This window comes from Mytilus edulis, chromosome 9 (genome assembly GCF_963676685.1).
Source record: "Mytilus edulis chromosome 9, xbMytEdul2.2, whole genome shotgun sequence".
Lineage (NCBI taxonomy): Eukaryota > Metazoa > Mollusca > Bivalvia > Mytilida > Mytilidae > Mytilus > Mytilus edulis.
Genome location: NC_092352.1, coordinates 64,594,586 through 64,622,351, shown reverse-complemented (window position 1 = coordinate 64,622,351; position 27,766 = coordinate 64,594,586). Strand labels below are relative to the sequence as shown.

The following is a 27,766-nucleotide window of genomic DNA, read 5'->3' as shown; positions in this document are numbered from 1 at the left end:
ATGCTAAAATTGAAAGAAAAAATTGTTTTCGTGTTTTCGACTTGTCGTGAAAAAAATAGATTGTTTTTCGCCGCAGCCGAAAAAAAAAGTTTGTCCAGAAAAAAAAAAACATAGCCCCCCCCCCCCCCCCCCCCCCCCCCCCGAAAATCAAATGGTTGCTTCCTTAGCAGATTTTTTATTTTTTTTTTATTTTGTATTGTATTAGATCATATATAATTCTTTATTGCAAAACATGAAACCCTGGCGGGTTAAAATGCAAACATATATATACACCAGTGACAAGAAACATAAATATATTTACAGAATTTATCATAGCTTGTATTTTCAGTCTAAAATGCTTAGGGCATTTGGTAGGAAGAGGGTGGCGGCTAAGAGAATTGTTTTGCGTCTGAAAACTGGTGGAGATGCGAGTGTTAAGGCCTAAAAAAAAAGATATGTGTTTCCGGTAACATCATTTTGAAAAATAGGGTCGGTAGGTCGGAATTTTTTTTTTTTTTTTTTTTTTTTTTTGACATCGTAAATGAAATCCGGAAAATTATCATGGTTTTTCCAAGTCCGGATCCGTAATTAGTTTCAAAAACCGGAAGTGTGCCATTTGCAATGTTTTTGAAGCACCTGTGCAAATTTCTTGATTTTAACCTATTTGAAATACCTTTTGACATTAATAAAATGTTTAACTGGCTTTCTATGCAAGTAGAAGCAAGAGAGAAAAAATATTATGTCATCTATCAGAAGCCTGTGTCAAAAACGGGGTCGGTTGATACAATTTTTTTTTTTTTTTTTGAAGATCCAATAAAAAAGTTAGGGTCGGGGCTAAAAAACAGGGTCGGTCGGGTTACCGGAAACATCGATCTTTTTTTTTCTCGGCCTAACAGATCTACAAAGTCTAGTAGAAACCACTTCACTCAGTTCAGAGGTTACCGGACCGGTCACCACAACCGCTGCTTCTAGTTCTACTCAACCCATTGCTCGATCAGGAAATTTTCCAGTTTTTCAAACCCCATCTGCGTGCAGTAAGGCCAGTGATGACTTTACAAGAAATTAATCTTTGCAATAAAAAATAATTGCAAGAATATGTTGACCTGGCCTTCCTATATATTTATTAATTCTCAAGCCTCTTCTGGGGATAAAAAAATCGTTATATCATATACTAGTATATGGAGAACTTTTAATACAACCAAGACAGCAACAACAAAAAATTGACACCATAGGTAAATGGGCAGAATCTTTTTTACATGCATAGTATACGGCTGGCGCCATAAGCGGTTCGCACTACGGTGGAAATCGTACAGTGAACAATTATGCCTGAGAATGTCGCAGGATCCAGCTGGTTCTTGGGCTGTTGTTGACTCTATGCTATGGCTGTTCTATATGTATATCCTTCGTCCGCTATTAGTAATGGGCCAATAAGCACGTGACGGGGCGCTTTAACTGTTAAGCATTCAATTACCAACTTGAAGGTACATGCATGAATCAATCATGTGCTTATACTCATTCTTGTTTAATATGTTTTGATCAGCACCCACTTATTCAGTGCCCCAAACAAAACGTTTTTCCTTGTAGGGCAGGCGTAAATGGAAGATTTCAGCAAGCTAGACCTCAATTTAGACCGAGATTTCATGCACGTGGTAGCAACTCGGTGCAGTATTCCATCAATTCAAACTCATATATACTGGTCAATTTATGAAGTGATTCTTTAAAAGAATGCAATTACAGTTGTGACAAAATTTTGTATTTTATCTTAAACTGGTGTGTCTCTTATGGGCTAAAGTGCGACTCTTATAAACACAACTGAATTAAAAAAGTATCTTCGGGGGATTATAAAAAATTAGCTTCTGCTTGATGGGCTTTTTCTTTGGCTTTAGGTTCCTATAAGAATAAGAATAATTATTATTCCAATCAAGGGCCCTTGATGGGCAGCATAACATGTACACATAAAACAATACAACATGATTTGTAACCAGTGGCGGATCCAGAAATTTTCATAAGTGGGGGCCCGTTGACTTGCCTAAGAGGGGGCCCGCTCCGGTCATGCTTCAGTGATTCCCAATATAAGCAACCAAATTTTTCCCAGAAAAGGGGGAGGCCGGGCCCTGCTCCCCCCCCCTTAATCCACCTCTGGTAACAGAAAAAACATTTTTATATACTAAAATGAAACATTAAAAAGTTCAGACAGATGTTATTATCTTCCTTCTATAAAAATCACATACATTTAATTCAAGGCAGGATCAGAACCATAAAATTATTACAATTATCATTGTTATTACATACATTATAAGTTATATGGTTTGCTACTGACCCCCTACGGATCCATAGAGGGTTAGTAAAATCCATAGGGGGTGAGGCCGTAGGCCCTATGGATTTTACTAACCCTCTATGGATCCGTAGGGGGTCAGTAGCGAACCGTATAACGAATTTATCGCACTGAGAGCGTTTTATGTCAAGTTTAGTATAAAATATCAAAATAATAACAATAACAATAGGAATTTATTAACACATTTACTAACAAGTATTTAAAGTATTTTCTTGTATGAATATAGAATTTGGAATGAAAGTCATTTGTTCAATGTTAGATTTTGAATGATTGTCACTTTACATTTGTGAAATAATTGTGGACCGGCAGCTTGTCTTGTGTTGCTAACATTTAAGGATGATTCATTATAATCAAAGTCCCCTAATATAGCGTTCAAATCAAATCCTTCGAAATGCAAAGTTTGTGGAGTGTCTGCTTCAATAAGAGCAGGCACCATAGATCCATTTTCAGTAAGTGCTAGTCTTGCAGGAGGTGCTGGTAGTGCTGATCTAATAAGAGGTGCAGGTAAAGCCTCTATCCGGGCTGGCACAGCTCCCATAGTTACTCCCAGAGTTTGTCCCATTTCTAACTTTTCTTGCGTGTCTACCCGTTGATAAACGGATAGAGATTGTACTGATTTATGACCGGTAACAGACATTATCTGAGCATCATTAAATTTATGTTTTGACAAAATTGAAGCTCCTGTTGCTCTGATTGAATGATTTGTATATTTCTGGCTAAGTTTACATGACAAACTCAAGTCACTCATCAATGTTTTTAGCTTTTTCTCTCCAACAGGTGCGTTGTAATACCATATTTCGTTGTCATCATCAACAAAACAATCCCTTGGACGCTGCCACAATCTGAAATTTTTAAAATGAAGAATTAACATTAAAAAACCTGGTTTTTCTTTACCTTTAGAACAATTATGATACATACCATCATTAATACACTTTGGGTGGATTTTTTTCAGCTGTTTTTTTTATTTACCAATGTTGTTTTATGTTTTTGGGGTTTTGGTCCTCATGATTGTGTTTAAAATTGTTTGAAGATTGTAGCTTTTATTACTGCTAGATTTACTTACCTATCACAATCAGGGTGCAGTTTGTCTGTATACTTTATAAAGGAATCCACTGGACAATACATTGAGCCTGGAATAAAAAATTCTATATGATGTAGGTATAGTAATAAAAAATACATTTTAAAGTATACAAATATTGAGAAAATGTTGATATTTTTTTTTTGTGCTGCAGTTATTGACAAGTAAAAATACATATCATTCCATGCTTTTTAAGATATTTATAGATTGATTGTCTGTGAATAATCAGGTTACATTTTCCGGAGCACCTGAGATCACCCCTAGTTTTTGGTGGGGTTCGTGTTGTTTATTCTTTAGTTTTCTATGTTGTGTCGTGTGTACTATTGTTTTTCTGTTTGTCTTTTTCATTTTTAGCCATGGAGTTGTCAGTTTGTTTTAGATTTATGAGTTTGACTGTCCCTTTGGTATCTTTCGTCCCTCTTTTACATTTTTATTTTGTGTTTGTTTCGGGATTAGAACTCGTCAACTTTAAATTACCAATAATTCTGAGGTTGTTTTTCATAAAAAAAAATTGGGGTGAAAAGATTGGAGATAATTAATGATACATGTATTACTAACCTAGTCTGATAATTATCAAATATATAAAACTAATGTACCTGTAGATTCTGGCATGACTCCACTCGTTGTCTCCTTATCATTTTCATTTTTTTTTTAATTATGTATTTTACATTATCAAAATTCGAGTTTCAAACTATCTACCGGCACACTACATACAGTGTGTCCAATCTGCAGCAGCGATTGCAGCTTTTACCATAGCGGTGACGGTACACAAATAAGTGTTTCGAATACAAATCAAAATAAAAAAAATTTAAACAAATTTAAATGTCCTTACAAAACTGGTTGAAGATGGGTTCTTTTATTAATAAAAGAGAAAAAAAGATGAAAAAGGTAACTCATGAGTATAAGCACCCCCTATAAGTATGCTGGTTTATTACTTTCCTTGGTTTATTTTTGAATCGATAACGCTATAGTTACCAATGTTTACACTAACAAAAATTAACTCACTGAAACAAATGCTAATCGATAAAATAATTCATTGACCAAAAATATAATTATTTATAATTAATTTAAACAAAATCATGAAGCGCCTTTTCTATGGAAGTCTTTAATGTATAAGACAATTCATGATTTTTATTTATCTTTAATAAAAGTATGAAATACATTTTTGGTATTGTTTGAAAATATTTTTTTCAAGTTTCTTTTTCTGATTATGATCAGCATTGTCTGGTTGTATGCTAGCGTGTTCCATTGATTCTAGTGCGGTAGGTCGTGGGTTCGAACCCCGGTAGGTCAAACCAATGACTTAAAAATTGGTAGAATAATGTGTCCAGGTAGGTTGACATGTCTTCCAGCGCAATGTTTACCGATAACTTGTGATCACTTGTGACATTAGAACATCGAAAATCCGGTTAAGTAACAAGAGTTCCCTAGAGCCCACTATATAGTATTTATATAAAAGAAATAATTTTACAAATAACAAGCATATGTTATTATAGATTTAGAAAGTTTAAGGAATAAAGAGTAGACAACTCATGAAAGTATCTGTAATAACACAAGCAAGTTATTTTCTGGAATAACCCTATAGAGTTATATCTCTGACTGTATATATGTCTCACTCTCTGCTGGAATCCAGTCTAGTGAATTTTTTACCAAGAAAGCGGTAATGTTTGTCACATGGTATTGATTAACAGGGGGTATTCCGATTTTAGCCAATCAAAGCAGGTTTTACTTTGACCTCATCGGCCTAAATAGAGTGGGTCATGTGAGGCAATTTCAATGGAAAATCAATATGGCACAACAATTTCTGAAGAAGTTGTTCCCGAATTCTCGGAGTAGTGGTGATAAATGGCGAACAGATTCAAAGTCCGAGTAAGTACCAGTGTTATGTGTTTAAAAAAATATGGTTCTAATAATTACGTTGTAAAAAAATCATCAAAAACCCGAGAAACATTGGTTTGTGAATTTGCATTTTGGTCATGGAATCTCCTAGTCCTCCAGTGAACATCAATTTACTTCTGTCTTATAACTGGGTCTGGTTTTTTATTCGTCTTAAAAGAAAATAACAATAACCGACGCGCATGTTTGTCTGATAAAAGCTGGACAATCGATTCAATTCTTATATATATAAACTTTTAGATATCTACATGTACGACGTGTTCATACAAATGTAAACAAACTTGTGACAAGCACATGACCATCCAGGTCATACACATCCGATATCATCAATTGTAGTTACTTACTTTTTACGTTTATAATCTGTGAATAATTTATTCATGGTCCAGCCGTAGTGATATGAAAGAATAAAACCAGTTAATGATGCAGATTCAAACAGAGAACCAGAATGTTTTCCTTAGCCTTTTTGAGTTCCAGTGTGAAAGCATATGACAGGTTTGACACCCTTTTCAGAGTGATCGTGTTTCAAACACTTTTCCTTAAGTTTGTTTCCGAATCATGAAGTTACATGTTACATACATTTGTCCATGTATATGTATAATTAATAATTATTCAATTATAAAAGTCGTTCAAATCTTGGTACTAGTGAACATGGTGTACATGTACATTTACCTGATTTATAGTACAAATGTACTTGTAATTGTTACGGAATTTCTTTGCAATACTGCCTGACTTGTATCGAGTTAAAGGAAATTTGAAAATCTGAACCTTCAGAACTAACAACTTGATGTTTTTAAAAAGCCTAATGCCCCAGTCACTGACACACTATACCACAATCACATCACGCTTATCGCGATCTAAATTAAATTCTGCAACGATCCCGCCATGATTATACCACATGTACTTTCTCACCACCTTTATTCTGCAACCTCATTATGATTATAATGATCTAACTATGCTCATGTTCTCAATACCACCATACCACGATTTATTTGATTGCAACATAATCTTATCACACTTCTACTGCGATTATACAATGTAGCTTGATCATACCACAATCATTCCACGATCTTAATATGCTCTCAGCCGTGTTTCATATTTAAAAAAAGTTCCATTCCTTCTATTTCTCATTATTTATTAGTAGAATTTTTCTCGGAAACAACAAAGTCATGTTGAGAAGTTGATCAAACATCTCTGGTGGCATTATAATAAATTATAGAAGGAAGGTTCATCTTAGAATCGTAACTCCTTCATCAACTGATGCCCACACTGGAGTCTCCTTTTGGTTGATAGCCAAGGACGAACTCAAAAGGACCTAAGTTGTCTAAATTTCTTCTTATCTGTCCTTTTTGATCTCTCAATAACAATTTAGCCTGCTTGCAGTGGCGGATCCAGAACTTTTCCTAAGGGGGGGCCCGCTGACTAACCTAAGGGGGGCATGCTCCAGTCATGCTTCAATGATTCCCTATATAATCAACCTCATTTTTCCCACAAAAGGGGGGGCCCGGGCCCCCAGGCCACCCCCCCTGGATCCGCCTATGGCTTGTTAAGATTTTGTATCTGTGTTAATGATTGTAGAAGCATTACTCCATGAACATGGTCTTGTGTTTCCATGGTTCAATTGAAATTGATGTTTCAAACAAAACCTGAAGAGCTTTTATATATGTTATGTGACAATGAGCATGACTATATATATAGCTAGAACTCAAAATACTAAATAGCTGTAGTATGAACATAGTCAGGTCGTAAGAAGAGTGTGATAAGGAAGGCATGAGCGGACTAGAATCATACTATGGCTTGAACAGCATGGTTGAGTCGCAATGATAACATGATGGTCTTAGTGAGGTAGTTGTAACATCGACATGAGATCAAAGCGCAGTCTCTCCGACTAGTATCACGTTTTCGCTACGTTGGTAACTTGGTACAGCAACCTTTGCGATCTTACCACGACCAAACAGCGCTGTCACTACACTTCTACTGTGACCTGATTTCCCCACTACAGCACCACTATTGTTTAAAACATGTTCATACTTGGCCATGGTCATCAGGATCATGAAGAACTCACCACAACCTAAATGCAATCTACATTATTTTCAGAGATCAAAATGCAATTGTGGCCTAGTGTGACTGAGGTTTGAGGCTGTCTATTCTGTTATGAATTTTGTAAACACTAGAATAATGAATATTCTCTGTATATCTGGAATTCTTTTACTGTTAACATATACACAATTACTGTCTTTTGATGAGTCAAATAAGTGGTTTTATTATATACGACCGCAAAAATAAAAAAAAATGGTCTTATATTGGTATCATGTCTGCGTCGTTGTCAGAGTCTCTTGAAGACTGATGATTTCCGGTTAATAACTTTAGTATAAGTAAATAGAAATCAATAAAATTTTAACACAAGGTTTATAACCACTAAAGGAAGGTTTGGATTGATCTTGGGGGTTTCGGTCCAAACAGTTTAAGAATTATGGGCCAAAAGGGTCCAAAATTAAACTTTGTTTGATTTCAACAAAAATTGAATTATTAGGGTTCTTTGATATGCCAAATTAAATGGTGTATATAGATTCTTAATTTTTGGTCCTGTTTTCAAATTGGTCTACATTAAGGTCCAAAGGGTCCAATATTAAACTTAGTTTGATTTTAACTAAAATTGAATTCTTGTGGTTCTTTGAAATGCTGAATCTGAACATGTACTTAGATTTTTGATTATGGGCCAAGTTTTCAAGTTGGTCCAAATTGGAGTCCAAAATTAAATTTTGTCAGATTTCAACAAAAATTGAATATGTGGGGTTTCTTTAAGTTTAACATGCTAAATCTAACCATGTACATGCATTTAGATTTTTGATATTTGGCCCTCTTTATCAAATTGGTCCACATTGAGGTCTAAAGGGTCCAAAATTGAACTTTAAACAGGCTATTAAATGTATTTGAACTTGGAATTATTATCAATTATGGAATTTACATAATTTCTTGGTTTGAAATTTTTTTTAATAAATTCCATGTTAATTCTATACTTTAATGTTCTGTGCTGCGCACAACACTTTCTATTACAAAGAAAATAGTTTATTTTCAATAGAATGTACTGTGCCGCGCACAACACTATCTAACCAAAATACATTTTATGGAAAGTGTTATTAACCACTCAAAAGATTATAATACCAAATAAACATGGAATTTATTAAAAATTTTAAACACAAGAAATTATGCAAATTCCATAATTAAAAATAATTCCAAGTTCAAATAATAGCCTGTTTTTATTTGATTTCATCAAAAATTGAATTCTTGGGGTTCTTTGATATGCTGAATCTAACAATGTATTTAGATTTTGGATATTGGACCATAAAAGGTTAATGTCCAATTTAAAATTTTTAAGTTCTTATACAACATTCATTCTGTGTCGGAAACCTTATATTGGTATCACATCGGCAGCGTTGTCAGCGTCTTCCGAAGACAGATGGTTTCCAGATAATAACTTTAGTATAAGTAATTAGAAATCAATAAACACAATGTTTATAAACACAAAAGGAAGGGGGTTATGGCTGAAATCATTTAGCACTTAGGGGCAAAAAAGGGAGAAAAACAAGGGTTTTTCTGGTTAAAGGACAATTTAGACAATTTAAAAGCAGTGTAAGGGAGGTAATCCAATTCTATTTAAAGAATATTGTTATATATATATATATATGTTTGATTATCTCCCTTACACTGCTTGTAAATTATGTATTAAAAGATAAGATTGTCTTGAGATGATAAGCTGTTAATCTATTTTTAGAAGTTATGATTGATTACTATTAATTAATATTAATTTTTTTAAGGGATTCCTATTTTTTTTCTATTTTTTCAAATTTTTTAATTTAAATTAAAATAGTTTGAAGAAGAAATTTCAATAGATTTGTAACATTGTGACCACATTTATTTTGTTTCAGAAACCTTAATTATGTAAAAAATTTGATCACAATCCAAATCCAGACCGTATCAAGCTTGAATATTGTGTCCAAATTTGCCCTAATTGTTCAGGGTTCGACATTGTGGTTGTATCAGGCTGCACTCAGCGAAGCAATTTATTTGTTATTATCTTGAATATTATTGTAGATAGCTATATAGATATAAACTGTGTACAGCAATAATGTTCAGTAAAGTAAGATACACAAAAAAGTTCAAGGACCAAATTTGTCAATTGATCCCTTAAGGAGTTATTGCCCTTGAAAGACAATTTTACACAATTTGACTTTGTTCAACAAGTTTGCTAACATTTAAAATCTTCTCCTCTGAAATACAGGTGAGCGATTCAGGCTCTTGAGAGCCTCTTGTTTTTGTGTATGTGGAATTTTAATTTATAAATAATATATGATTAAATGTAAGAAAAGATATAACATTCAAAATGTGAAACATTGAATTTGACTTTTACACTTTCATACTTTCATGACTAACAGTTTTAAAAGGCAAAATGTCACTGGAGGAAAAGTTACAATTCAGTTTTGAGAATTTTGTTATTGACTGCATGGTTTCATTGTGCCTAGTAATTTATCCAATCACAGCGCTCCTAATTTGACTTCCTTCACCTGCCTTGGGTACACAAAAGGCCAACCTAAGGCCACACCAATTTAATTTCTTGTTCTACGGATTTTTGGACTCCAAAAATTGGGGCGAGCGAGCGATTTGAAAATTTTAATAAAAAAATATTTAATTTGAAAATTTTTGAGGCGAAGCTGGAAAAGTAAAGGCGAGCGATTATAAATTTTTTTTTGTAAACATAAAATAGTAGGTTTTGACAATATTAAAACTCAAAATTAAAAAAATTTATGACTTGTACTTTGAAATTTCTTTAATTTATGAAGTATTTTTTCCCTGTTCACCATGAAATAATTGTATAATTAAATCTGGTCTATCTATGTGGGACTGACAATGGGCCAATTTTCCATCTACATTAAGTCATAATCAGGTTGGGAACAACCCCTTAATGTTATAATGTAAATAACCCTTTTATGAGGGGTCAATATATTAAAGTCATAATATATTTCTTTGTAAAAAACATCTTTTCGTACAAAAGGGCTCATATGTTCCCAAAGAACTATATATCTATCTTGTATCAAATGGTCAAAACATGTCCAAGAATTTTGTAATATTCCTGGACTTAAACCATGTTAACACATTTACTTTATAAACAGTTTATTTAATATTATTCAAAATAAGTGGACCCCTCTTTTAGAAAAATTGTTTAAAATATGATGTATTTCTCCTCTTTTTGAGTAAAAAAATCTAAATTTTCAAAGGTTTTGTATAGTAGCACTTTACAAATCCTTGGTAGTTCTATTTTCTTTTCTACAACAGAAAAATTACCCCTTATCTGAGGGAGGGTTGTTCACAACCTGATAATAACAATCATGACAACGAGCATGACAATCACAGGTCAAATACGGCCTTTTACACAGGGCTTTGATCCAGACCAAACAGCAAGCTTTAAGGGACCCCACACTTATTGGTGTACACAATTCGAACAGGAAAACCAACTATCTAATTTATATATCCAAACGTGAAACTAGAAAATACCAATGAACCACATCTACAAACGATAACTGCTGAACGACAGGCCCCTGAATCAAGTAGGACAGGTACATAAACATGCAGCGGCTGTGTATAGTTTTGTTTCGCCAGCATACAATATAATTGCAGGTGAAGGTAAATCCTGTTTACTTTATTCTAACAACAAACATCTTTTGATAGGGAATATAAGTAAGGGGGAAAGAAACCAATGTTTTGTTCTGTACAGGTATTTCCGCTTTAATATATTTATAACGGAGCACTCCCACGTTTCATGCTGAAACAAATATTTTCACAGATATTTACACAGTGTTATGGGGTGCTTCTAGGTTTAAAATCGTTATTAACAGGTTTAGAATGTGATTTTAAAAAACAAATGTTGATTTTATAATATTTACAAAAAAAACGGTGCGGGAAATGGACATGATTACATTTCCGGATGCGGAAAGCGGGAATATAAAAAAAATAAAAAATTCTGTTTTGAAAAAAATAGGTGCGGGCGGGTCCGTCGAACAAGTAATCAAATTGTTGTGGCCTAATGCTGGGAAAATTAAATACTACCGTTTTCCCTATACTGTGACATAAAGATATAAAGAATTCTTATGACATTATTAATGCAATACTGGGCTATTGTGAAAACCTTGGCTATAATAAATACTTGTATGTCCCCAGTACTTAAAGAAACATAGATCATTTTATGTCCCCACCCCTACATGCTGGTTTACCTCATTCTCTACTTCTTTCAGAAAAGCCTTAATAAACAACCTGTATCCAATCATATCTTATCTTATTTAAAAAGAATGATAAATAGTTCCATTTAAACAGATAAAATGGACAGTTCCATTCAATTTGTATTCATTTTATCAAAAATTTACAAGAAATGCACAAATTCAAGATTTTTCATACTAATCTCCATTCCATGCTTTAGTATATGCCATATTGTGGTTAAAAATTTTAGAGCTTGTTATAAAATCTATTATTCTGTCTTGAGATGATGAAAACAAAGATATTAGACACTTTAAACTTTAAATATGCAAACTACTCAGCTGTAAAGTTGCCTTTGTTGCCTGTATTAATCAATGTAAAAAGCTGAATTATGTCCCTTGGGAGTATTAATTTCCAACAAAAGTCCTTTCAAACAGTAGGAAATGAAAAAAAGATTTATGTCTGATATAATAAAAGAAAGAAACTACAAAATAAAGCACTTTTGAAATATTTGCTGCATGCATTATCAAGAATGTGAACAATTCTTTACACAGGAGAGTATAAATTCTATGTAAATTTAGCCTCAAGTGGGCCTCTTTTTTTCTTAGATGAACAATTCTAACACTGAAAATGCTTTCAATGTGACCAAATATTGCCTAATTCCATAAACAGTACAAACTAAACCAGGCAATTTCCCATTTTAATAGATTATGTTTACAGAAATACCCAAGTTATACATTTAGGAAATTACGCAGCAAAAAAGGCAAACATTTCAGTAAAAAATATTTGTCGCGACTTGAATTCTGGTGTTTCCAATTGAAAAAATCATTGCGAAAGGTGAAATCAAATACAAAAGAACTATAATATGGTGCATTTAACACAATATAGTTAATATTGACATCCTAAAATAAAGTTTTATATCATTACCAATCAATTTGACCTATCATGATGACTCAGCACTTTTCTCAACACAGTATTGTTCTCAGTGAAAAATTTCTATTCTTTGTGATAAAAATCAAATGTACTAATCAAAAGCTTCAAAATAGTATAAAAGAATTGAAGTTTGAGTGACTTTGATTTCCCTTGCTATCTTCAGTATAGGGAAAACGGTACTATTTATTCTGCCGTAGGCGACAATGTTAACATTTTCTAAATTTACCACTTTTTAAGATAAAAACCTGGATAAAACAGTTATATGTTGTGTTAGAACTTTATTATTCTGTTTTAAAAATTAAAGCCAAATAGTATCATGACCAACTTCCAACGGAGCTTGTTTATGTTATCCATGCCCACCGTCATTTTGCACCAAATTTATGAAATTTTGCAAGTCTTTTCGAATAATTCTCTAGAAAATATTTCAATAGGTTTTAAAATTTATATTGTAAATATACACACTGCAGTTATTCATAGATAAATAAAAAATATATTGTACCCTTACATCCAATCACAGCGCTCCTAATTTGACTTCCTTCACCTGCCTTGGGTACACAAAAGGCCAACCTAATGCTGGGAAAATTAAATACTACTGTTTTCCCTGTACTGTAACACATATTCATGGTTTACATGTTACTACTAGGTGTCTATCTATTGGGCCTTGTAAGGACTCTTCATGAACAATTCTTGTCAGCAATGTCATCGACAAGTTAAAAAAAATATTCCATATAGAAGTCATATGTTTTACATGTTTTCAAGTAACTGCTAAGTCTCCTGAAAATATTAATTACATGGAATATTGCATCATCCTCATGTGTACAACTGTTGTTAGGCATTTCATACATGTATATTAAGGATTTCTCTTATAATATTCAATTACTTGTTAACTAATACATGTAATATTATATACATAATATATACATTACTTTTAAATTGAGAAAAATTTACAAACTGCAAGAAAGCTGTCTCAATGAAATGAAAATGACTTTATACTGAAATTAGCATTTTCATGTTCAAGTATGTTTGCTTTTCAGAACTACCTGTAAACAGTGGGTTGAAAATGGTATAAATGACACAGAAATTAAGAAATCTGTGTAAGGGTTTTATATATCTCTCACTTCCTGTCAATACCAGAAACCTATTCACACATGTACATCTCAATTCATTTTAGGAATTGGTAAAAATAAAAGTTAATTTATCTGCATATACATTGTACCGTACTGATCTTAAGGGCATACGGTTATAGGGGGGGTAATGATGTTGCCAACCTCAAATGTTATTTTTCACATCAGCAATCTGACATATCGGAAAAGATACAATTTTAACAGCTTTATTAGTCAAACTGATTTAACTTAAAAACGGGTTCTTTGACCACTCCTTTTAGAAATGGAATTTGGCTTGTTTAACTTTTTTTTTTCTAAATTAGATAAACATACTTGTGTGCAAACTTTCATAAAAAATTCACTGTGGGATCAAAACTGTATAATATGCCCATAAAATGCCATTCAAAGTTCATTTTCTTATAACACTTGTAGTTGCTCATTCCTTTTGGCTTTATAAAGAAGTAATTTACTATATATAGTAATTAGTATATATAAGGATTGATACTGTACAAGTAATTTTAAAATATATACATATACGTTTCAGGCAAAAAAAAGAAATTAACTAATTGTCTAATTAAATTCAAAGATATTACAAGTTTTTACACTGTTTATTTTATGATCATCAGGTTTAAAGCTTAAGTCGTCTGTCAACCAGAATACAGAAACTTTTTCAATCTTTTCATGAAAAGAAGTAAGACTCTGATCATAAGTGAACTATGAATGGTATTTTAAAGGTGATGTTACTATCATGTATTGTGTACACTGTATGTGCCATGCAATTTCCTTAAGCATTCACTGTTCAAAATGACCTGATTATTTCAATTCACCCACATTCACACACTTTATAACTGCCTTATAATTCTTTTAATGACACCCATAATAGTAGAATGTACAATGTATGCTGATGCAGTGTATTTCTTTCACTTTACCCAAGCCAAAAGCAGGTAAATACTTGATGATGCTTTGTCATATTTGTCAGTGAAAACTATCCTACTGCACCATTATCATGATCAACTTAAATTAAGTTTTTATGTTTATAGATTACTCCACTTCAAGTTACAAAAAAATGCATGAAAAAATGATCATATTTTTATATTTTTTTCTTTGGCTGGTTTATACTACATGTACATGATGTACAATGTGTGAGGTGTTAAGCCATTGGAAGTAAGGGTCATACTTACTATTTCAAATTCATGGGATCTTTGATGTGGGTACTTCGTCCCCAATTACTTACTATTTCAAATTCATAGTATTTTTATGGTACCTATTAAAGACATGTTAAGAGATTAGTCATTCATATAATTACAAATATGTTTATAGTCATACTTGAGAAAATTAACTCTAATTATTATATGCATGTTTACAAGACCTGTTATGGTATTATAATGTTGTCTGTCTGTAGTCACCATGTCGGACATTAACTAAAAAAACATGAAACTTTGGTGACTGGTTTATGAAATGACTCCTTTGTGTGTGCTTTTTTTTTTTATAAATTTCTGATATGACATTGAGGAGTTATGGAACTTTATTCCTTGAAATTGCAACAAGTGCATCATGTGATCATGGTACATGTACATCTCTTTATTTCTTATAAGTCTCCCGCTCATGGTACATGTACATCTTTTTACTTCTTATAAGTCTCTCGCTCATGGTACATGTACATCTCTTTATTTCTTATAAGTCTCTCGCTCATGGTACATGTACATCTCTTTATTTCTTATAAGTCTCTCGCTCATGGTAAATTTATATCTCTTTACTTCTTATAAGTCTCCCGCTCATGGTACATGTACATGTCTTTACTTCTAATAAGTTTCTCGCTTATGGTAAATGTACATCTCTTTATTTCTTATAAGTCTCCCGCTCATGGTACATGTACATCTCTTTGTTTCTTATAAGTCTCCCGCTCATGGTACATGTACATCTCTTTACTTATAAGTCTCTCGCTCATGGTACATGTACATCTCTTTACTTCTTATAAGTCTCCCGCTCATGGTACATGTACATCTCTTTACTTCTTATAAGTCTCCCGCTCATGGTACATGTACATCTCTTTACTTCTTATAAGTCTCTCGCTCATGGTACACATACATCTCTTTCCTTCTTATAAGTCTCTCGCTCATGGTACATGTATATCTCTTTACTTCTTAAAAGTTTCCCGCTCATGGTACATGTACATCTCTTTACTTCTTATAAGTCTCTCGCTCATGGTACATGTACATCTCTTTACTTCTTATATGTCTCTCGCTCATGGTACATGTACATCTATTTATTTCTTATAAGTCTCTCTCATGGTACAAATTTATATGTACATCTCTTTATTTCTTATAAGTCTCTCGCTCATGTTAAATGTACATCTCTTTATTTCTTATAAGCCTCTCGCTCATGGTACATGTACATGTACATCTCTTTATTTCTTATAAATATTAAATAGTCTCTCTATGCATGCGGTCATGGTACATGTACATCTATTTATTTCTTATAAGTCTCTATCATTTTTTAGGGCTACATACAAAAAGAGATTTTTAACCGGTAGGGGCACAGGCACTTGTCTCAGAAAAAAAAATATTTATAGTACTTCAGTCTTGGAATAAATATTAACGGTGGATTTAAAAAAAAACACAAAAAGTAAAATCAAAGATACTTTTCAATGAAAATGATGGTTTTTTTTCAAATTATTACAATATAAAATGTTTATTGTTTTAGATGGAAACCACCAAAATTAGAGCGTACTAAGATAAGGTTGGTGTTATACCATGATAATGAACGAGATAGAAATATTTTATATGATTCTACATCTTTAAGGAAAACAGAAGAATTGCAGGTAAATTTTATTTATTGTTTTAAGGTTGCTAATATAGTTGCTAATACTTTAGTTGTTGTCGGCTGCAGAATCCCAGGAATTTGGGGCATAAAAGGGTCCAAAAACAAGCATTTTTCAAGTTTCCAGACAATTAATTGTGTGTAAGTGTATGGATCTCTCATAAATTGTACTACAAGGTTCCATACCACAAAGGTAAGGCTGGGATCGAACTTGGGAGGATTGTTTTGGGGGGTTCTGTTCATTTTTTACTTCAAAATTTTGAAATCTTCAATTGCACAGTATTGCTAAATAGCAAGATATTTTCAATTGCACAATATTGCGCAAAAGCACACAGTATTGTACATGTTGTACAAGCAAAGTATTGGGCAAAAGCAAGATATTTTTCGATTGCACAGTATTGCGCAATAGCAAGAAATCTTCAATTGCACAGTATTTCGCAAAAACACAGTATTGCAAAATAGCAAGAATTTTTAATTGCACAGTATTAAGCAATAGCAAGAAATCTTCAATTCAAAACAAATACGACTGTTTTAAATAACTTCAAGTATGATTTGCTGAACCTTATTGTGCATTTGATTTTTTATTTTGGGCCTGTTTTCAAATAAGTCCATGTTAAGGCTTGAACGATTAAAAATTAAACTTATGTGGTTTTTATACGACCGCAAAAATTTAAATTTTTCGTCGTATATTGCTATCACGTTGGCGTCGTTGTCGTCTTGCGTCGTCGTCGTCCGAATACTTTTAGTTTTTGCACTCTAACTTTAGTAAAAGAGAATAGAAATCTATGAAATTTTAACACAAGGTTTATGACCACAAAAGGAAGGTTGGGATTGATTTTGGGAGTTTTGGTCCCAACATTTTAGGAATTAGGGTCCAAAAAGGGCCAAAATAAGCATTTTCTTGGTTTTCGCACTATAACTTTAGTTTAAGTAAATAGAAATCTATGAAATTTTGACACAAGGTTTATTACCACAAAAGAAAGGTTGGGATTGATTTTGGGAGTTTTGGTTCCAACAGTTTAGGAGTTAGGGGCCAAAAAAGGGCCCAAATAAGCATTATTCTTGGTTTTCGTACAATAACTTTAGTATAAGTAAATAGAAATCAATGAAATTTAATCACAAGGTTTATGAACACAAAAGGAAGGTTGGGATTGATTTTTGGAGTTTTGTTCCTACAGTTTAGGAATTAGGGGCCAAAAAGGGGCCCAAATAAGCATTATTCTTGGTTTTCGCACCATATAAAGTTAAGTATAAGTAAATAAAAATCTATGAAATTTAAACACAAGGTTTATGACCATAAAAGGAAGGTTGGGTTTGATTTTGGGATGTTTTTTCCCAACAGTTTAGGAATAAGGGTCCCAAAGGGTCCAAAATTGAACTTTGTTTGATTTCATCAAAAATTGAATAATTGGGGTTCTTTGATATGCCGAATTTAACTGTGTATGTAGATTCTTAATTTTTGGTCCCGTCTTCAAATTGGTCTACATTAAAGTCCAAAGGGTCCAAAATTAAACTAAGTTTGATTTTAATAAAAATTGAATTCTTGGGCTTTTTTGATATGCTGAATCTAAACATATACTTAGATTTTTGATTATGGGCCCAGTTTACAAGTTGGTTCAAATCAGGATCCAAAATTATTATATTAAGTATTCAGCAATAGCAAGAAATCTTCAATTGCACAGTATTGTGCAATAGCAAGCAATTTTCAATTGCACAGTATTGCGCAATAGCAAGAAATCTTCAATTGCACAGTATTGTGCAATAGCAAATATTTTCAATTGCACAGTATTGCGCAATAGCAAGGAATATCTAATTGCACAATATTGTGCAATAGCAAGAAATTTTCAATTGGAGTTATCTTTCTTTGTCCAGAATAGTAGTTGAATCAACTTAAATCATTGTTTTATACAATATACAATGTATATTCACTTTTACTACCAACTGATAAATTAAAACAATCTTTACCATTCAGTGATAACAAGCACTTTATTTTACATTTTAATATTTTATGATGTATTTAAATGAGTAGTTATTGTTGCAAACTCCATTAGGAATTTGAATTGAGATCAGTTTTGGAAAAAGGGAAAGGGGGATGTGAATAAAAAGGGGGGGGGGGGTAAATTTTTCTCATTTCAGATTTCATAAATAAAAAGAAAATTTCTTCAAACATTTTTTTGAGAGGATTTATATTCAACAGCATAGTGAATTGCTCAAAGGCAAAACAAATATTTTAAGTTCATTAGACCACATTCATTCTGTGTCAGAAACCTATGCTGTGTCAACTATTTAATCACAATTCAAATTTAGAGCTGAATCCAGCTTAAATGTTGTGTCCATACTTGCCCCAACTGTTCAGGGTTCAACCTCTGCGGTCGTATATAGCTGCACCCTGCGGAGCATCTGGTTTTATATGCTAAATCTAATCTAAGACATGTTAGATTTTGGAGTCAGACCATATATTTTTTGTCAGAAGGCTACATATGTATATTATGTCAAAAATTTGATCAAAATCCAAATTCAGACAGTATCAAGCTTGAATATTGTGTCCAAATTTGCCCCAGCTGTTTAGGGTTCAACCTTTTTGGTTGTATCAGGCTGGGTGGGCTCAGCAAAGCATTTTTTTATATTCTATTTTTTTTTAAATTATATTAGGCTTTTGAGCTTATACTAATATGACAACTGTTTACCATGTAGTGTACCAATTGGTATTGTTTATAATTTCAGGGTTGTCATTTAAGGAAGAAAGGATGTATACAGAACAGATTGATATGTTCTGATGGAGATTTGTCAATGAACAAGAAACATGTACCATCAAAGTATATGGTAATTAAAAAATTTCATCTCTCAATGTGTTATTAAAGATGTAAAACATGTCAAGATACTGTCCATAAGTAGGAAGCCAGTCCTTTCAAAAAAGTGCACAATATCCTTCATTGCTTTAGCACATTGCTATTCATCAAAAACATTAAAAAGAGGCCGGAACCTTAAAAAAAAAATTTCTTTCATTGCTTTTGCACAGTACTATATATTCATAAAAAAGAGGCCAGTCCTTTAAATAACACACAAAGTCTTAAATTGCTTTTGCACAATACTGTTCATAAAAAGGATGATGGTCCTTTCAAATATATATACAATTTCTGCCCAATCTCTTTCATTGCTCTTACACAATATTGTCCATAGAACATATTAAGAATCCCTGTCCTTTCAAAAATGCACATTTTTTTCATTGATTTAGCACAAAGCTATCAAGAAAAAGCTGGGTTAGCAAAGTATTTCCCGGGCTGGTCAATACTCTAGGAATCAGGCCATTGAGAGCCATGTTTATAGGATACAAAAATCAGCATCATGCATCCTTTTCTCCAATAATTCTATGTCTATCTTATTAAACCTTGTTCATTTTCAAAGTTTTGTTTCAATTATCCAAACTTTGAAAAAAATGCATTTTATTGCAGTGTTAAAGTGAATTGTATAATTATCTTGATTTTTATATATGTGTATATACACAATATGGTCAAATAAATTGCATCTAAGTAATCGAAATCAATGGAAATACACATTTTAAAGTTAACAGAATTATTTTATTGATTTTTTTTACAGATATACATGATATAGTTTATTTCGAATTCAGAATTGGGATATTTATTTTTATCAATTAATTTTGCAGTTCTTTCTAAAGTGGACATTACTTATATATAAGTATTGGGTATCTTTTTTGAAATTCTTGAATTTTAATTTCGCACTGCTTTAATAAGTCATATTCTTTTTTTTTATATTAGTTTCTCATATCTATAGATAAATATATGCATGTAAATTTAAATTTCAAATTGTATTTATTTTTTGTTATGGGGAAACATTTTTTATCAAGACAGAGATTTTGTCTGGAATTGTAATTTTAATTTTAAAATGGCTTTGCTGATAGTATTTAATTAATATTTATATAAATAAGCCTAATTTATGAATTTCAGCTCACCAGAAAAATGGGATCAGATGTAAAAGTATTGGAGGAACTAATGTTTGGGTCTGTTGGAATGGCCTACAAAGGCCCTTCATTCAAAGTTCACTTTCTCAGGTAAACATCATTGTGAATAAGTATTTCTTTTTATAAATAATGTACCTATACATAAAAACTGATTTGCAACATAACTTAAATAATTCAATACAGTTTTAATGAAAATAATAATCAGTTATGTTCTGCTGGTCTCCCAAGCTGTGGTTAAGTCATTTGATTTTGACATACTCATTTTGATTCCAGATTTGCCAAACTTAATTTGCGACCATCAAATCAACAATTGATGCCGTCAGAGCTTAAAATACAATATTGCTATCTCCATTCTAATGAAACTGACAGAAAACTACGTCAAATCATACATTTAAAATCTGTCATATGCGCTTGCCATATATTTCATAGTATCAATTGTGAATTGATGCCATGAAAATAAGTGACGTTATCCAATCAAAATGAACGTTATGAATGTTGGTGCAATTAAAATGTTACCAGTACATGTTTGCTGTTGTCGCTGTCTTCTCGAATTATTTTGTTATCTAACAATAACTACAGTATCAATGTGTGGATCTCTATGAAAATATACCACAATATTCCATACCACAGAAAGAGGTTTGGGATTGATTTTAGCTGTATTTGTCCAAACTATATACATGAAATAGGAATAAGGGGCCAAAAGCAAGCCTTTTTTCTGGTTTCCAGACTATAACTTGAGTACTAAATGTATGTCTATGGATCTCTATGAAATTGTACCAAAAGGTTCCATACTAAAAAAAGAAGGTTGGGATTGATTTTAAGGGTTATGGCCCTTACTGTTTAAGAAAAGGGGTAAAACAGTACCTTTCTGGTACTGTGAAAGTACTTTAGTCATGGATATCAGTTTTCATAGTTTGAGCAAAAGTTACATGCATGTTCAAGGGTTTTTAAATTTGTTGATTTTTAATAGTTTTTTGCAGAACAAAAATCAAGTGAAAATTTTGAAGCCTTCAGAATTTAAGACCATATGTTGTTTTAAAATGATTTGTGAACATTGCATTTTCACATGCTTGTGCATATTTCATACAAAACTTAAATAACATAAAATTGTGTAATACAATTGAAATATGCTGATTCTTCTATGCCTTCAAATTGTCATGATTGAAGTAAATGGCATAGTAAAGACTAAAGAGTAGAATTATGCACATGTGAAATCAGATGTGATATAACTTCCAAGCTCCTTTGTTCCTACAGGGGTGATCTGAGCTTGATCATCCCTACAAGATCTTCCTAGCTTGAATTTCTTTGTTCTGCATGCTTTCCTTTGTTCAATAACATTTTAACAGGAATGACAAATCGACAATTAAACTTAGAAATATCTATAAGGAAATGACCAGCTTTTGTGTAGAAAAAAATCCAGTGACTATACATGTACTAGGAATGGACTCAAGACCTTTAGCATATAAACCCACAAGTGAATCTCTACACTAGGATGATTGGATACAAACTCTCTGTTAGTTTAACATATTTAAGACATTGTGCCAGGCTCATAAAGCGTATACTAAGAAACGCTCTTATGCATTCTAGTCAAAAATGAACTAAAAAAAGTGATTTCACTCAACATTATTTAAAAAGCGGAAAACTTTGAATATTGTTTGAAACAAAACTAACAAAAAACATATGATAATGACTATAGGCAATTTATTTTATCTTGCTTCAATGCTCCTAGAAACAATATCACATACATATCCAAAATTGACAACACTATATGGAAAATATGTAATATTTATAACTGATTCATATAAAGTTGATTTTATTCCAACAACATTGGTTTTGACTTAAAAAAGGTAAAACAATCTTAGAAAGTTATTAATTACACAATAATAGCATATTTTTATTCTCAGAAATCCATCACAAATGATGTTAACAAAAGTATTCATACCAGAAAACCATCAGACAAGAGAATCTATATACAGGTTTGTGAATATATAGATTTTGTATATGTATAGAAGGAGATATGGGGTATATGTCAATTCAAATAAAAAGAGATAAGGGGTATATGTCAATTCAAATAAAAGGAGATAAGGGGTATATGTCAATTCAAATAAAAGGAGATATGGGGTATATGTCAATTCAAATAAAAGAAGATATGGGTATATGTCAATTCAAATAAAAGGAGATAAGGGGTATATGTCAATTCAAATAAAAGGAGATATGGGGTATATGTCAATTCAAATAGAAGGAGATATGGGTATATGTCAATTCAAATAAAAGAAGATAAGGAGTATATGTCAATTCAAATAAAAGGAGATATGGGGTATATGTCAATTCAAATAAAAGAAGATATGGGTATATGTCAATTCAAATAAAAGGAGATAAGGGGTATATGTCAATTCAAATAAAAGGAGATAAGGGGTATATGTCAATTCAAATAAAAGGAGATAAGGGGTATATGTCAATTCAAATAAAAGGAGATAAGGGGTATATGTCAATTCAAATAGAAGGAGATATGGGTATATGTCAATTCAAATAAAAGGAGATATGGGGTATATGTCAATTCAAATAAAAGGAGATAAGGGGTATATGTCAATTCAAATAAAAGGAGATATGGGGTGTATGTCAATTCAAATAAAAGGAGATAAGGGGTATATGTCAATTCAAATAAAAGGAGATAAGGGGTATATGTCAATTCAAATAGAAGGAGATATGGGTATATGTCAATTCAAATAAAAGGAGATATGGGGTATATGTCAATTCAAATAAAAGGAGATAAGGGGTATATGTCAATTCAAATAAAAGGAGATATGGGTATATGTCAATTCAAATAGAAGGAGATATGGGGTATATGTCAATTCAAATAAAAGGAGATATGGGGTATATGTCAATTCAAATAAAAGGAGATAAGGGGTATATGTCAATTCAAATAAAAGGAGATATGGGGTATATGTCAATTCAAATAAAAGGAGATAAGGGGTATATGTCAATTCAAATAAAAGAAGATATGGGTATATGTCAATTCAAATAAAAGGAGATATGGGGTATATGTCAATTCAAATAAAAGGAGATAAGGGGTATATGTCAATTCAAATAAAAGAAGATATGGGTATATAAGAGATGAAGATATATGATTAGACACTAATAAAACAGCATCTCAACACATTTCTTAACAAATAGACAGTTGGACTTCTGAATTAGATTCTAAATAACATGAGGTTAGAGTTGTGAATGAATTCTCCAGTGACAACCATATACCTGACACTAACACAGACACTGATTTCCCAATAAATTAGAATACTTAGGAGATTTGGCAGTCTTATAATGTATAAATACATGGATATCTATTATTTCATTGACTATGTATATATTAAATGTATGTCAAATAATGTATCTTATAGATTATAAATATTTGAAACTTTGTATTATATAGACTATGAATATATCAAAAGTTGTATCTGAGAAATTATTACTAGTAAGCAATGTAACTTATAAATAATATCACATGTAAGTCAAATACAAAATAAACATTATTTGTTTAGATTTGAAACTTTTAGGAATTATGCAGATAAATTATTGTGATAAGGATTTGTTAAATGCTGCATACAAATGATACTATCAAAACTAACATTTTTATTTCTCAGTGATTTAGATTCTATTGACTCATTAAGTATACATAGTAATCAGGATCTGTCAATAAGTGACCCAAAACAGATATCTCAACACAACAGACATGGCTCAAACATTGGTAAGTACATATGTAGCTAGAATTAAAATACACATTTCAGTAATTTATTCAATCTGCTTTAAACATGAGGGCATTTTTGAGTAGCCTACAAAGAAGGTTGCAAAAGGTGATTCATATGAGCTGCATCGGATAGAAATTGAACTCATTCAAGTGCATATATACATGTACATGTATAAGACTTATGATTTTGGAACATTCAAATTTGAAATTAAAGATGAATTTTGGTCTGTTTTGTAAGGTTCTTATGTTATGTGACTTTAGAGACTTTTCAACCCAAAATAAGTTGTAAAATTAGGCCGTTAGTTTTCTTGTTTGAATTGTTTTACATTTGTCATTTCTGGGCCTTTTATAACTGACTTGTATGGTATGGTATGGGCTTGGCTCATCGTTGAAGGCTGTACAGTGACCTTTAGTTGTAAATTTCTGTGTCATTTGGTCTTGTGGAAAGTTGTCTCATTGGCAATCAAACCACCTCCTCTTTTTATACGCCCGGGACGGGACGTATTATGGTATACCGTTGTCCGTCTGTCCGTCCGTCCGTCGTCCACACTTCGGACAATAACTCAAAAACGCTTTCACTAATTTCCATGAAACTTAAGTGAATTGTTTATATCTATTGACGTAAGCTCCCTTTCGTTTTTTTTTAATTTCAGATTTTAAGTTTTGGATTTATGGGGCTTTATTCATAAAAAAGGGGGGATTTTTAACACTTCGGACAATAACTCAAAAAGGCTTTCACCAATGTCCATGAAACTTTGGTGAATTGTTTATATCTATTGACGTAAGCTCCCTTTAGTTTTTTTTTAATTTCAGATTTTAAGTTTTGGATTTATGGGGCTTTATTCATAAAAAAGGGGGGATTTTTAACACTTCGGACAATAACTCAAAAAGGCTTTCACCAATGTCCATGAAACTTTGGTGAATTGTTTATATCTATTGACGTAAGCTCCCTTTAGTTTTTTTTTAATTTCAGATTTTAAGTTTTGGATTTATGGGGCTTTATTCATAAAAAAAGGGGGATTTTCAACACTTCGGACAATAACTCAAAAAGGCTTTCACTAATGTCCATGAAACTTTGGTGAATTGTTTATATCTATTGATGTAAGCTCCCTTTTAATTTTTATAAATTTCAGATTTTAAGTTTTGGATTTATGGGGCTTTATTCATAAAAAAAGGGGGATTTTCAACACTTCGGACAATAACTCAAAAAGGCTTTCACTAATGTCCATGAAACTTTGGTGAATTGTTTATATCTATTGATGTAAGCTCCCTTTCAATTTTTATAAATTTCAGATTTTAAGTTTTGGATTTATGGGGCTTTATTCATAAAAAAAGGGGGATTTTTAACACTTCTGACAATAACAAAAAGGCTTTCACCAATGTCCATGAAACTTTGGTGAATTGTTTATATCTATTGATGTAAGCTCCTTTTCAATTTTTATAAATTTCAAATTTTAAGTTTTGGATTTATGGGGCTTTATTCATAAAAAAAGGGGATTTTTAACACTTCGGACAATAACTCAAAAAGTCTTTCACCAATGTCCTTGAAACTTTGGTGAATTGTTTATATCTTTTGATGTAAGCTCCCTTTCAAATTTACATTTCCGTGTTATGAATTTTAATGCTTAAAAAAGGGGGAATTTTCCAATAAAAGACAAGTAAAAAGAGCAACGGGCGTATCATGCGCTAAAGCGCAGCCCTTTATTTTTTTTAGCTCAGCCAAGTGAGCTTTTCTCATCACTTGGCGTCCGTTGTCGTCGGCGTAAACTTTTTACATTTTGAACTTCTTCTAGAGAACCGCTGAATGGAATGAAACCAAACATGGCATGAATGTTCCTTATGAGGTGCTTACCAAGTGTTGTAACTTTGTAGCTGATCCATCATCCAAGATGGCCGCCAGCGCGGGACTTAGTTTAACATAGGACCCTATGGGAAATGCATACAAATGACTTCTTTTAGAAAACCACTGAATGGAACGAAACCAAACATGGCATGAATGTTCCTTACGAGGTGTTGACCAAATGTTGTTACTTTGTAGGTAATCCATCATCTAAGATGGCCGCCAGCGAGGGGCTTAGTTTAACGTAGGACCCGATGGGCAATGCATACAAAAGTCTTCTTCTAAAGAACCACTGAATTGAATGAAACCTAACATATCATGAATGCTCCTTTCCTAATCAGCTGCTGGCCTAGTGTTGTTAATTTGTAGCCAAATTTTATCTTTTTTTATATGATTTCAAAAACCCAAGTAGAGTCAGGTGAGCAATACAGGCTCTTGAGATCCTCTAGTTTTATATAACAGATGTTTTACAACAGAATGCATTGTGTGTAGGTAAAGGTAGTATCCTTGGTTTGCTTGCTTTTCAATCATTAATTAAAGTGAAATAGTGAAATGATAAGTCTCTTTTAGGAGCCAGTATGGTTCTTTTTTGTCAAAATAAGCTACGAAACATTAATGATGCTTTATTCACTTGCAAGTGAATAATTCGTCCTCATTGAATCCATATTCATGTGAACTTCAATTTGACCCCTTATGGATAGTGCATGCATTGTAAGTGTATAGTTATTTAAAGAAAAATAATGTCAACATTGAAAATGAAAGAAAGGTAAATCATTTAGTTGACTGATTCGATCCACAAAAAATCATCCATTTACAGGTAAAAACAATAATTATAATATATTTTTAATCTTTAATATGAAAATAGACATACCTAGAGAATTCAATTGCACAAGTTCGCTTTATCTATATATATCTATATATATGTTTTTATCACTTATACGACCATCCGAGGTCTTCAGATGTCAACTTGATAGTTAATGAGATGGTGACGACTAAAATACACAAAACAAAGCTTCATATTCTTGAGCCCATGCCCTGTAAATTGTTTATTATAGACTTTCTATAATTTGGATAAATGATTTACTTTTTTATCAATCAAATATGAGAAACAGAGTCAAATTGGTGAACAGCTAGTGCCCCTTTTTGATATTTTTAAAAAGTTTTAAAAAAAGACAAAAAAACTTTTTTTGTCCATTTATTTTATCGGACAGATAAAATATGTGCAAGGTGGGGGACATTAATTCTTTCATCACACCTGTTTATTATAGTACAAGGTGGACGAGAGTTTTAAATTTATTTATAATGAACTCTGAAATCCAAAGTAAGTCCATCAGCAGGAAGCCAAATCTCACTGTAAGATGAAGAGGGCCTTGAGCACAAGTCTGAGTGAAATTAAATGCAAGATGTTTTTAACACTACATATGTGCATGGAAGAACACATATATATACCTTTACTATTTTTCAGCACAAAGTATACCTGTAGATGTACCATCCATGAGTCCAAAGAGACACAGTTTTGATTTATTTGAGGAGGATAGTGGGTTATCTTGTGAGTAGTTTCTTTATGGTAGTGTATGGTTTGTGTTGTTCTTTATTGTGAAGAAAATAATACTGTAAGTGTACCGGTACTTGTTTATGCGATTTGTGTATTTCACACAAGTTCAGGGTTATTTTTTTTTAGCGATTATTTTCAAAAAAATAAAAGTCTTAACTGTTATATTTAAATAATGTTTAGGGGCCAGCTGAAGGATGCCTTCCGGGTGCGGGAGTTCTCGCTGCATTGAAGACCCATTGGTTGCTTTCAGCTGTTGTCTG

General features: G+C 32.2%; 2 protein-coding genes across 6 annotated transcripts in view; one reads left to right on the top strand and one right to left on the bottom strand.

Annotated features, from left to right (window-relative positions):
• Positions 1-2,384: 2,384 nt before the first annotated feature.
• Positions 2,385-5,019, bottom strand: LOC139488814 (uncharacterized). 2 transcript variants are annotated; one of them, XM_071274745.1, is made up of 3 exons: positions 3,989-5,019; positions 3,378-3,444; positions 2,385-3,156 (listed from the first exon to the last, which is right to left on the bottom strand). In XM_071274745.1, the coding sequence occupies exons 1-3, from the start codon at positions 4,002-4,004 to the stop codon at positions 2,556-2,558; spliced, it is 684 nt and encodes a 227-aa protein (XP_071130846.1). In that variant the 5' UTR covers positions 4,005-5,019; the 3' UTR covers positions 2,385-2,555. The 2 variants fall into 2 exon arrangements, with proteins under 2 accessions (XP_071130846.1, XP_071130845.1); XM_071274744.1 differs by having other exon boundaries at positions 3,378-5,019.
• An 89-nt stretch (positions 5,020-5,108) lies between these two features.
• The window catches only part of LOC139488812 (folliculin-interacting protein 1-like), a 62,209-nt gene continuing 39,551 nt past the window's right edge, over positions 5,109-27,766 (top strand). The window contains exons 1-8 of one of the 4 annotated variants that reach the window (XM_071274740.1): positions 5,118-5,261; positions 13,502-13,561; positions 16,274-16,391; positions 19,115-19,213; positions 20,356-20,459; positions 22,274-22,345; positions 24,008-24,111; positions 27,417-27,500. In XM_071274740.1, coding sequence (XP_071130841.1) covers positions 5,182-5,261; positions 13,502-13,561; positions 16,274-16,391; positions 19,115-19,213; positions 20,356-20,459; positions 22,274-22,345; positions 24,008-24,111; positions 27,417-27,500 — 721 coding nt within the window. In that variant the 5' untranslated portion in view covers positions 5,118-5,181. Of the gene's footprint in view, positions 5,262-5,342; positions 5,781-13,501; positions 13,562-16,273; positions 16,392-19,114; positions 19,214-20,355; positions 20,460-22,273; positions 22,346-24,007; positions 24,112-27,416; positions 27,501-27,766 lie in introns of those variants that run through there. The other 3 variants (XM_071274741.1, XM_071274742.1, XM_071274743.1) reach the window with 3 other exon arrangements.